Raw genomic sequence first — 12,992 nt, 5'->3', positions numbered from 1 at the left:
GATGGGGAGCATGAATGTGTGTTCCAGTACAACACCTGTTTTTAATTTCCCAAACTTGAAAGGCATTCCCATCAAAAGAAGCAGAAATTTAGTTTCTGACACATGGAGTTTGGTCTAGTTCCCTGATCCTCTCCACCCCTCTCTTCTCCCCCTCTCCTTTCTCGCCTTCATTCTGATCCAGTTTGTATGCAGGGCTTTCTTCATATGTGGGTCTCTTTGTTGACCTTGTTGTTCGGTCTTTCTTTTGCTGTGGTTGCCGCGAGTACGGTTCACAAGTCGGCAGTGTTTCCTCTCACAGTGGTTGGCTGTGACACTGTGTGTCAGTTTGTTTTATGTTATTTAAATGTCTCTCCTATATATGGTCTGGGAGCTCTCACAGTGCTCTTTTCTTGTTAAAGCTCCAGTTACGCTGTGGTTGTGCTGCCATAATATCCATTTCCCTTGGGACAGTGCAGTTTACGGTAAACAGAGTACGGAGGGCAAGGTACCGGGCCAATCCAGCATTTTGCTCTCGTTAAGAAAGAACTCAAAATTACTTCAGGCATCTGGTTGCCACAGTAACCAACCGGCATACAGTTTTGTTGTAGTTACCTGATATTTTATGGGGCCTTCATTTGTGTTTACAGAAACAGCAAGGCTATTTTCTTTAGTCTTTATGGGTTTTCTCTTGAGTGTTTGCCAGACATCTTTTGTTTTCTTTTTCAGTTTTTTTTTTTTTTAAATTTTATTTATTTGTTATCCTTACCAAAGTGCTGGCTGGCTTCCTTTACCTTTGGAAGGGAGCATGTTTTAAGTATCCTTATGTTAACAGCATATTTATATATATATAAGGGGATTTTATGTTTTGTTCGCAAGATGTAACAACACCTCAATTGTAGATCATTTGATACTTTAGTATTGCATTACATCTGACATCTACCTGTATACTGTACACCTGCTTTGTCTTGAGTGGGAGGTGTGGGGATTAAGGTGCGACATCTGTATGGACTTCCCATGCTTTGTGCTTTTATGACTGGCTTGTTAAAGTACTGAAGAAATTGCTATTGTTTTGAGCTGCACTCTGCCACATATTAATGGCAATCGACCTGAAGAACATCAAACAGCATCAGGGAACTTAACATCAGGATCTTAAAACTCAGTACCCCAGAAAAACATCACAAGTTGTGTACGTATACGAAGGGTGATTTGTGAACATACACACAACCTTACTGTGGAATCATTTTGTTTTCTTTGGAGAGCTGTATTTCAGCCATCACTGATAAACTCTGAGCAGTGAGACATTAAGTGTGCTGGTATGTAATTCCCTTACAGCAGTGTGGCATGTCCTGACTCCTCCTATTTGACTGACAACTCTGTGCTCCAGCCAAAGAACATGTGCAGAGATGTGTTCTGTTTGTTGCATTGTGTCTGGCACTCCATTGATGCTGTAGATGAGCAATCTGTGAAATTCAGCCAACTATCACCCTTGCCAGTTTTAGTTTTGGATTTTCCAACAAATCTTAATATCAGGGACTTGACAAAGTTCAAACAGACAGTTCTGCAACTGAATTGAGATAGATAAGTATCTGTCCTATGTTTCACCCTGTCTTCTCTTCCTGTGGTTGTATTGCCAGGCTGTGGGGAACATCTCATTCGCACCATGCTGGCACGGGAGTGCTCTGCTGCCATGCAGTCTGAGGATGCCCACCAGGCGCTGCTGGAGGCTATGCAAAACAAGTTCATCAGTAAGTAACCCAGTCCTACGCTTACCCACCAAGGCATTGTCAGCCAAGCATCTGTTTACTGAAACACAGGGCTCAGTCAGCATGGAGAAAATGATGGTACAAAATTGAAGCAAAATAAGAAATAGCTAACTGGAAACAATGGGCTCAAACCAGACAGCTTTTGATTTATGGATCAATTACATGTGTTCAAACAGGGCCCACAAATGTTCCACAGATTCATATTTGACAGCTGCAGTTATTTTCAGGCGACATAAATATTTTGTTGACAGTTCATTTGAAGTTGGGTTTTTATTTATTTTATTTTCAGAAGTGGTCATTGTTTAGTAAGCCTTGTTAACTGTTTGGCTCTCTCCTCAGAGAGGCCTATTAGAGTGACCATTAGGATTGCACAAAAAGCAGGAAGCAGAGAAAAAAGGACTGCAGGCTAAGTGTGGAAACTAAATTTTGTGAATTTGGCCTCGTTTTAGCCTCCGTAAGAAGTCTGTTGCCATTGGTTGGTTTTGACATGACATCTGTGACACTAGGACAGTTGGAAGGGCAAGATGTAGTAATTTTGGAGCAGCTTATTATCCTTTTGTTGTCTTTCAAGCCTCACATTAAGTCAAACAAAGCTCCATAAATCCTACTGTAGTGGGGAGCCATGATGACTGTCTCTTACATGATCCATTAAAGAAAGTTCTCTAAATAGAATATGTATTAAGGCCCAATCCCAATACACCCCTTGCCCCTACCACTTAGCCCTACCCTCCGGTTTGCACGTTCACGCGTAGGGGTAGGGTGTCCCGATTCTTGTTGGGATAGAGGGGTAGGGTGAAGTGGTAGGGCTACATGACCCTCCAAACTGAGGTTTTTCAGAGGCACACTCAAAACCGAGTGTTATAAGAAATCTCCCAGAATGCTTTGCGAATCATCGGCAAGATGGTGGTGAACGCTGCACAAGCAACAAAAGAAAACCACAAATGTAAGTATTTTCTTCGTTAATAAAGATTTAAAAAATTATGATAACCATCGTATTATCTTAGATTAATGTCGTTTCAATGTGTTATAGACTTTTCTTTATAACAAGCATAACAAAAAAATCACTAGTATGCTGATGTCTCTAGTTAGCTAGCTAATGTTACAACATTGTTTTAAGGCTGATTTGTGCATGATAGCCCCGCATTTTGACACATTTTCTTGTTGCATTTGCATACTGATGACGTGTCACGGTCTTGAAGGGTTGTCCCATTTCATTGGGGAAGATATCAACCACTACCTTGTAACTCTGTTCTGAGGGGCAAATCGAAAAGCGAGGGGCACTCGAAAAAGTGGGATTGGGCCTAAAACCATCATACTATCAAATTAGTTTTGAGCTGTAACAGGCATTTCATATCAAGTACATAGATGCTTGTTTCTGTACTTTAATTTAAATGTTCAAATAAATCATCATGCTATATAGTTAATTGCAAGACATGTCTGGAGATTGAATGTTGAGTTTGGCAGATGAATGTAGCTACATATCAGACCCACAGAGGATCCAACATGACTTCACAGTCAGGCTTATTCCAGAATGGAAACATGCACTAAGAGATAACATTTCAACACAGCATGTCATGTTATAGAGCAGGTTGCTGTTGCGTTTCTCTACGTAGTCCATTCTCGTGTTGATCGACTGATGATGAGTAAACTTGCAAAAGCAAAAATAACACATTCTTCCTGTTTTTAGATTCTAGCTGGACACTGCTTTAGATGTGATTAGCATAGCTACCCCTACCCCGTGTCTGTAGTCCAATCTATTCACACTCTTTTACACTCATACAAGCAGGTCATTACACTATTACATTACACTATCTCTGTTCCTTGTACTATACATGCCCTCATTCAGTATCAAGAGATTTTTGGAAACAACCAGTGCTGAATATGTTTTGTTCTCTATTCCTTTTACATGTAAAGAGGACTTTACCTTTAATTTAGCCGGATGTTTTCCTGTAAATGAAGCTTCCTGGTGAAATTACACCACCTATCATTAACCTAGTATGTGTTAAAACCAGCCCTTTCAGATGGACTGGACTTTTTAAGCCTGCTTAATAAAACAAAAGCAGTGGACAAAATAATTGCTTGCAGTTGTTTGACTTGGCCCAGAAAGATAGAGAACTTTAACAGTACAGAAAGATTTGGAATATTGATAACTCTTAGCTCAGTTGAATTTGTCAAGTAATTTCATGTTTTTTCTACTCAAAATGTCCTTCAGAGTGGACCTCCATACATGGAAACATGACGATTGTTGAAACGTATCTGCTTACCCAGAAACATTCTCTAAACATATTTTAAAAGTTGACACTTGCCCCTCCCTACTTAAAAGCAATGGTCATCCCCAAACCCCTGCCCGATCGCTCTGCTCTTCCACTTTGTCTGGCCACCTGGCACCGCTACATCTATGTGGATGCAGCAGTCGCGCTATTCGGCCATGGCTTTTCACTGTCCTTGTGCCCTGCTGGTGGACTGAAGACCCATCTCTTAAGGCTATATCTTGACTGTCCCTCCTAAAGACCTCTTCATCTCCTTTCTTCTAGCATTGTGACTGCCAATAGCCCCTGGTCCTAGCATAGATTTGTTTTTCTTATGATGACTGATGTATAAATGATTCACTTACTTAGACAAATGTACTTGTTGTAAGTCGCTTTGGATAAAGGCGTCTGCTAAATGTCTAAAATGTAAATGTAATACTCAGTCATAAGGAGAGTTTTTCATTTCTGTCTTGTGACTCAGGATATGCTAATGTTTACATTTTCCCCATGGCTCCAGGCTCCCCCTTCCTGGCCAGTGAGGACTGTGTTCTCGGTGGGGTCATTGTCTTAAGGTGCTGCAGATGTGTGGAAGACCAGGCATCGCAGGACATCCAGGCTATACTAGGTAAGCCCCAGCAATCACCTCAAACGTAACCTTATATAAACCCACCTACCCAACCAGCAGCGAAGAATCAGCAGTGGTTATTTACAAATCCATTATCAGTTAGGATAAGTAGGCGGGGATGGAGGGTGGAGCTGTGGCTTTCCTGGCGGGTGGTCTGTGTTTTTAACCACCACAAACAGGCTCTAGTTTCACACCCCTAGTCTCAGGTTCAAAAGAGACCTCCCACAAAATCAGCTTCTAAACCTCAGATAAGAGCATCTCTGTTATCCTTTTTCTCTCCTCTGTTTGGTCCAGTTGTTTAGGCTCCTAAACCACGTGTATGAGGCTCATACGCCACAACATGTTGTAGATAGAGCTATCTGGTGGTTCACAACCACAAACAGCTGGCCTATGGTCATCCTTATCACTGTGCTGTTATAGGAACAGGTCAGGAGAACCTCTCATCTGGCTCCCATGTGAATTGCCTTGTATTGGGCAGACAGCATCCTAACAGATATCTTTATAGTGCTGTTTTAGGATGCCTCTAGAAGAATTTCAGGAACATGCATAAAAACAAACTGAGTAGATTACTTCGCTTCCTCTACTTTTTAAGACAATGACAGATGATTTTCCCCAAACATCCTTAAGTGTAGGTTCTTCCAGAGCAAACATCACAACTCACTAATTTTATTGGAAGCAAGCATTAACCGTACACACGTACGTGAAGCCTGAGCCACAGAGAAAACAATAGAGCCTTTGTTTGAATAGCAGAGAAGGATTGAGCAAGGCCAACTGTTTTACTGTCATAGGAAGACATCTTTATTTAGAATTTACACAGATGGTCGACAGCCAACAAAGGTCTATTCATGTTAACATATTTTCTATCATCGCAATCAATGACATATCCCAAAATACAATTTGCACAGTGATTGACTGCACCTTTACTACACTTGGCAGAAGGCTAGATTGGAGCTGTTTGTGGATTGCAGTCCAGACCTCGTTGTGAAGTGAATATGGACTGTATCCACCACCACAGAGTAGTACACTGGATTTAGTGGACAGGGTGAAGCTCTGATTTACAGGACTAAACAGTCATTCTTTATCTTAACCACATCCTTTGTTGTTGTAATTGCATTTTACATCCTGTTGGGTTTTTTTTTGCTTTATTGAGTGTATTACTCCTTAGCTTCTTAGAAACTGGACCAAACTTCAGAATGAAAAGCATCAGCCTTCCTTCCTTGCTACCGTCCCTCTCTCATCTTCTTTATATTTCTCCTCTCTCACTTTCTCTTCCACAGTTGAGTTCCTGTGGAGCCACACCACAGAAAGTATGTGTGTTGGGTACATGTCTGCCCAGGATGGTAAAGCCAAGGTGAGGTTCAAAAGTTATCACTTCAGGAGCCTCACCACTTCCCACTTCAGCCCATGCTCACAAGGAAGTGGGAGGTCATTTGGGGGGCCATTATGCAGTGCAGTGTGGGAGAGGGGTTAGAAAAGACATTGCTCCCATTTTCAAAAACTCTTCATATTCATCTTGCAATTTACTAGTTTGACATGTTAATTATTGCAAAATAAATGAAATATGATTACATTTCATTGAGGAGTGACAATGGCAAGAAATGTTGTTTTCATAATTTATGAGTGCTAGTTTTTTTTTAAAATTTTATAAATGTTTTAGTTTTCATGACTTGTGGTTTGAGTCATAGACTAGCTGCAGGCCTGTTGGATGTTGTTTTACATAAAATGTTTCCAGAATTTATGTGAAAGAAGAAAAAAAAATCTTTTTCTGAAAAAAATCTGTTCAGTTTTCATAGTGGAGCAGGTTTTTGAAACGTACACTGCTGCACAATAGAGTGGAAGATGATTGTGTAATTGAACCTGGGTTAGAGTCCTGCTGGCTGTTGGGAATATTCCTCCTGAGCTCAATTCACTGGCTTGTGTTAAAAAAAACCCTCATCCAACAATTAGAAGAAAATGAAAGGCAGAGGTGACAGCAGGTCCCTATTAACCTGAGACATGAAACTAAATGTTTGATTCTCACTTTGTTTACCTCTGAAATCCATACTTTGCCCTCTAGGAAATGAACAACAGAGATCATGTTGGTAGAGATTATATGGTCCTCCTCCTACTTGCCTCTGCCCCTTTCACCCCCCTCCCCACACCAGTCTGCTTCTCTCACTTGCCCCATACGAGTGAGTTCAATTTGATATCTTTCCAGTGGATTTATGGTTCAATACGGCAGATCGAAACCTGCTGTGTTGTTTGGCATGTATTATGTGCTATGGGGTGCAGGATGGTGAGGCTGCTAATCATTAGCACAAAATCCTATGTGGAAAAAGAGCTGTGTTTGAAACACATGGTGGATGGTGTCTGAAGTGTTGGTGTGTATATCTCCCAGCTCTGGGGAGGGTGCTGGCTGTCCCCTGACTATCACGCTGATGTGGCTCTCCCTCTCCCTCTCCCTCCCATACTCTTTGGTCTTACCTGTTTCTTGAGCAGCAATGTACAGGGTTTACTCCAAGTCAGTATATGGATATCAGTATATCAGTATTGCTTGCATGTAAGCTCTTTTTTCAAGCCTATGCCAACTTAACTAAGTGAACAGAACTGAATACACTGCTGTTCTGGGGACTTTTTTTTTTAAAGGCAAGATAATCAGTTTACCCTCATCAGCCACCCAAATAATTTATCCTAAGCGACTCCGATGCAAAAGGTTATAAGTTGCATACAAGCATTTACTGTAGGTCCAAGCCACTTTGGCCTTGTGTGAAGCTACCCATGCACCACCCAAGACCACCCATGAATTCTAGTGAAAGGCTATGTGAGTTCATCAGGGCTGTGTTCCAGGCCTATCTCAGTGCAGGATGATCCTTGTATGGACTGAAGGTGTAGGGGCTGAGATAGGGGACTACACAGTAGGGTTGGGTGGTATCCATTATTTCACTCCTTTATAAGGTCCTCAAATTTTACAGGGGTATTACCGTGAAAAATAATAAAATAACATCTCAAGGGGCTGGCGGGAGCCGTCTTTGCTCCATATATTTAAACTACGTTGAAAAACTGAATTATTTATGTGGTGACTGCTATAACGTAGGACATTTAGCCTAAACACTCATTTAAACTTTACATCCCGATTACAGCTTGACAAACTAAATGAAACAGTTGGATAGCATAATATGATAACTTAATAAGAAGCATCACAGGCTGCATTCATAATAATATGACTTGTCTCATGTCCTATGTCATATCGCCTATAGGCAATCATTTGTCTATAAAATACTGATTTAGGTACCATTATGAGACTATGCTCTGGGAGTCCTAATTCCGCTTGCTTCTTTTTTAGTTCTCTTTGGGGGCCAGCTGTGAGAGACGGCGGCGGTAATGGCACGGCAGACTCCGAGGGCATGCTCTGTCTGTTGCCTCTGGTCCTGCATTGCATTTGTCACTGCCAAATTGAGGTTGTGGCCAAAACAGTTGAGCCATGGCCAATTCAGAGCCCTGATGGCAGTTGCAATGTTAGCAGCATTGTCAGTCGTTATGGCCGAGAGTTTATTCTCATCTAATTTCCAATCCATAAGTGTAGTTTTCTGGAAAAAAGTCAGTCGAGTGTGGCAAAGTGGACGGTTAACGACATGTATGGTGTCATGTTAACTGACGACCACATATCCGTTGTCAGCGAATAACTGTTTGAACCCAACAGCAGCACTTGATACAGACAGATCCCATCAGTGCAGCTGTTAATGGGTGTTTCAGTTAGTTCAGTTAATTAGTTCCCATTAGTGTTTCCATCTCTGGCCGTCATCTTTTTCATGCAAATCATGGAACCCAAAATGCTGCCATATAGCATTTTTTAGGGACCAAGTCATTAGCCCTTAGCATATTTTTCTCCTTCTCTAACCTTAGGTGGAAGAGGTTAGGGTGCAACACTCCAAAAGTTACACTCCTGAAATTATTGTAATCCTACCACACTGGCAGCGACGCTGTTACACATTGTGAATTGACAAACAACGCTTAATTTGGCAGTGTGATAGATAATGGAGCAGAAATGTTATGACTGTATTGAAAAGCACACCGTATTACCGTTATACCGTATTACCGTTATACCGCCCAACCCTACTACAAAACAACTCTACCATTCCACAGACATTCCTCCCATTCCTCCTGGCATCCTACTGGGCGTTGCTGACCAGCAAGGGTCCTCGTTCCCCTGCTCAGAATAAGAACATTAAAGGCCTGATACTGAGGACCAGAGGTATTTAGGACAGAGGTCAGACTACATCTGTAGTTTTCATCCCTACAGGATTGATAGTGCAACTAACTTAGTTATAGTATGCACAATTCTTGTAGGCCCCATTCAGTCACCTAAGTTGAATTTAGAATATGAATGATGATTTGATAGAAGCATCCCATGTTTTGATTTAGTTATTATGGAAAATACCTCCCACTCATGTTAGGATAGTGGATATTATTACGATGTGGAAGCCACTACACTTCTCCATAACCATTGTTTGACTACTGTACATTTAGATTTTCCAGTCCATGACACTATGGTGATGAGTGCCATCGACTCTAACACCAACCCAGGCTAAAGTTCTGTGTGTCTTTGCTCTTCCTTGTTTGGCACTGAGTGTAAACTGAAAACAGAGTGTAATGGTCATGGAGGGCTCCTTTTAGCCTCTTATTCTTCAATCTGGCCACTGTATTTAAGTGTTTCTTCAGTTGCTACAATTCAGCCATGTGTTAATCAAGGGCACATATCTTAATCCTTTTGGCTTCAGTCTGTGTGAAGAATCAATAAAAACACACTTGGGAGAAAAACGATGGGAGAAGAAGTCTGGTTTCATTTTAACACTCACCTGTGTTTGTATTGAGAGAGGTGCTGGTGAAAACAGTCAGCAGCAGCTGGTGAAATATTTAATTGTCATTGCACAGATACAAGACAAGTGTATAATACATGGCACCATATTATCCTTCTCTGTGTGGTTCAGTTCCCTCCTCCTGGCCAGTTTGACCACAGTAAAGCATGTTGGACTTGAAATTGTACGATAAGCCAAAGGAGTTGCTGCTTCGTCTGTTATTTGACAAATGTGTTTTATTTAGGCACATTTTGTTTTTATTTTCCATTTCTTATGGAGAATAAATGGTGTCTGATTGTTTAGAGTGGAATAGAATGTGAAAACCACAGCATAAAAGCAATAACAATGTAATTGAGCTAAATTTACACACTGGCCTCTGTGGTGTTAATGTGTGGGTTTTCAGCTCCTAAACACCATATCAACAAAGCATGTTGTTTTTCACAGAAAAGTTTAATTTTCACATTTTATTTTCACTTAACAAGAGTTCTATTGTGCGGTCACTTCAATGAATCACTGGAAAACATCGTCTTCATTGGTTTGTCAGCAGTTGGTCGGATTTAAGTGGCAATGGATATCTTTCAAGCCTGTGTTTACCTTATTCTGCAGTAGAGGGTACCACATAATTTAATTAAAGTATTGTTGGTGAGCTTTCCATAAGTACATTTAAGAGTGGTTGGCTTCTATTTGCAAATGCAGGACATAATTGGTGTTACTGTAGGTCTGTTGTTGTATTGTAGTTTGATAAGCATGGTCCCAGTGGAGTGATGCTACTTGTTGATATGGACCAGGCCAGACGGCACTGGAGTGGCAGGACACCTGTTCTCATGTCAGCATGAGCAGAATAGCGCTCCCTCCAGCAGTAGACTAACAGTGAACTGGGACAGCCCTGGGACACATGTGGGCCCTAAGCAGTGTGGTTGGATAATTACTCTCATGTTTGGTTTACAAAGCCCTAGAGTCTTCCTGCTCACTAACTCAATTTCTCTGTGGTGTGGGGTTTAAACAAGAATTAAGATCTCAATAGTGTGGCATGTGTACAGTATGCATCTGAGGGTTATGTTGAGGACACATTAGTCTTTCACTATTTTGCTGTTACCTTACTATTGATATCTTATTGTGACTGGTTACACCATAATTATTGTATTATTTGTACTGGCAATGTCTCAGACATTTGTAAACGCATTAAATGGGCGAATAGTAGGGCCTGATGTGTGCCTATCCTTGGGCTGGTAGGAATTCAAATCTATTTAGGCAAGTCTTTCCCTCTGTCTTGAGCATATCAAAAGGAGAGCATTTAAAAAGACTCCCTCACTCAACTTCATATTCAGTCATAGGTCGTCTCTTCTAACCATTTAAACTTTCCCCCTCTTTAACCTGGGCTTAAGATGAAGGGAAGATGATGAACACAAAAAGAGGAGAGTAGACATTGCAGGCCCTGTGAGTGTTGCTTTGTGAGTGTTGCCATGTGTGTACTGGGCCTGGTCTTTTCGGGCCGTTGTCCCACAGTAGTGACAGCTGCCTTCTGGGTGCCAAAGGGTAGAGTTTAGCCCTAAAAAAGGCCCAGCAGAGATGACACTTCCTAATGCAAGAGTGATTTCAGGGCTGTTCTGTATCCTGGTCAGGGGCTCTCTGTATGTTCCCCCAGGGGGCTTATCTTAACCTCTGTGGAGGGAAAGGATGGAGCATGCATTTGTTGGCACAGGGAGAGACGGTTGCCTTTGATCCCTCAGAGAAAGACTCACTCCCAGCCTCACAGCTGTGTTTGCCCCCTCACCTCCTCCCCCTCTTTCTCTGACACTAAACACTGGCACTCTGTCCCATCTCCTCACCACCGCTCCCCCTCGACCCCTGGATCTTATTGTTTATATCCCTCTATCACACTTACTCTCTCATTCTCTTCCTACAGACTCACATATCCAGGCTGCCACCTGGAGCTGTTGCTGGGCAGTCACTGGCCATCGAGGGTGGAGTGTGTCGACTGGTGACCACAGTGGACTGAGCTGCGCTCACCCCTGCCAACGGGCCTCTTCAGCAATATTCAAATGCAACCTCTGCCCCCCCACACCCAGCAGTTAATAAGCTTTAGCTGTTTTAACGGGTGTTTGAGAGGGAGGGGGTGTTAGCTTCTGCTTAGTGCACTATAGAACTTTCCTTAGCCACTGTCAGCCTCCAGCATGTACTGTATGCCAACTTTCCCTCAATACCCCCAGCAACACCTGGCCTCCAGTCTCATCTTGGCGAGACTTGACGTACCATTGCTTTTTTCTTTTGATTGTTTTTTGATTGATTGTTTTTTGTTTGATTGTTTTTTCAACTAAGGCACCGTCCTTCCTAATGTACTTTGTATATAAGCTATTGCCTAGGGTAACAGGGTGGATATTCATTTCTATAGTTATTTTTTTCTTGTTTTTTAATGTTTGATATTATGGTTATTTCAAATGGTCAAGTGCATTGAATGGTCAAGTGCATTGAATGCAGAGCTATTCATTATTTTGAAGTTTTAGAGGGTTTCAGGAATGCACACAGAAAGCCTCCTACACCAGGGCGGTGTTCCAATTAAAACAAAAATAATGTACTTGTGTGTGGGAGTTTTTATGACTGTGTGAGTTGAAAAATGTGATCAAATGATAAAAGCAATTTCACAGAGTATAACATACATACAGTTCACAGTTCATTGAGCTTAGTCTTTCCACATGTATCACTGATTGGTTCAAATGAATCATTATCAGATCTGATTGTACTATGTAGCCCATAGCCTTAGTATGTCACCGTGTCACCAAAATGTTTGACAGTTGCAAAAACGAGCAACAAAAGCTGTAGAAAAGAGAACTGCATGTACAAAAAAGAACCTAAGCCAACCTCTAACTATACGTAGGATGTTCTTGTTTGCCTGTTGATACAGGCATGTATGCACTTTTCAGTGTGATGCTGAAATTATAGTGCTCAGGTAGTGTTACTGGACCCCATCACTAAACAAGACTGTTAGTCACCATTTAAAAACACAGTATATATTTGTAGTCACATTTGCAGATCAGTATTTTGTAGTCAAGAGAGAAATAAGAATTGATACAAATTGATTTATGCATTTGTAATGCCTATGAAATGATGCTGTTCAGTTAAGTGCTGTATTTGTCTATAGGAAAGGAACAAAGGGTCTAATGCATGCTTTTCTTGGGATGAATCCAAATTGAAAAGCCTTGGATATTTCTTTTCTATTTGGGTTTGTTTGACTATTTCGCTTCATTAGTTGTAAAAAAAAAAAAAAAAATGTATTAGTCAATGTTAACAATATATGAAGCTTTATGTAATATTACTTGAAAATTGTATTTAATATGAAATGTCATAAGCTATTCTCTTGTAACTGATTCTAATTATAGTATGTGTACTCAGCTCTCTGCAATGCTCTGTATCAAAATAAACATCCTGTTGCTGATTTTCTTTTTTACTCTTCATTATTCTATCATTGCGAAAGATGTATGAACATTGCACTTATTCTTGCTCCGTCTCATGTAGGTCTATAGCATGAAGTGTAATTTTCCAC

The 12,992-nt window shown here is 41.1% G+C and overlaps 1 protein-coding gene across 3 annotated transcripts in view; it reads left to right on the top strand.

The window, feature by feature from the left end:
• The window catches only part of tasp1 (taspase, threonine aspartase, 1), a 52,552-nt gene that overhangs the window by 14,564 nt on the left and 24,996 nt on the right, over window positions 1–12,992 (top strand). Inside the window, exons 11-14 of one of the 3 annotated variants that reach the window (XM_083695988.1) lie at window positions 1,614–1,724; window positions 4,509–4,616; window positions 5,894–5,967; window positions 11,358–12,877. In XM_083695988.1, the coding sequence (XP_083552114.1) occupies window positions 1,614–1,724; window positions 4,509–4,616; window positions 5,894–5,967; window positions 11,358–11,450 (386 nt within the window). In that variant the 3' untranslated portion in view covers window positions 11,451–12,877. Of the gene's footprint in view, window positions 1–1,613; window positions 1,725–4,508; window positions 4,617–5,893; window positions 5,968–11,357; window positions 12,878–12,992 lie in introns of those variants that run through there. The other 2 variants (XM_083695987.1, XR_014554930.1) reach the window with 2 other exon arrangements.

Source organism: Argentina silus (genome assembly GCF_951799395.1).
Source record: "Argentina silus genome assembly, chromosome: X".
In the NCBI taxonomy this organism is placed as follows: domain Eukaryota; kingdom Metazoa; phylum Chordata; class Actinopteri; order Argentiniformes; family Argentinidae; genus Argentina; species Argentina silus.
The sequence above is the reverse complement of the archived record's forward strand: the minus strand, read 5'-3'. Positions and strand labels throughout refer to the sequence as shown.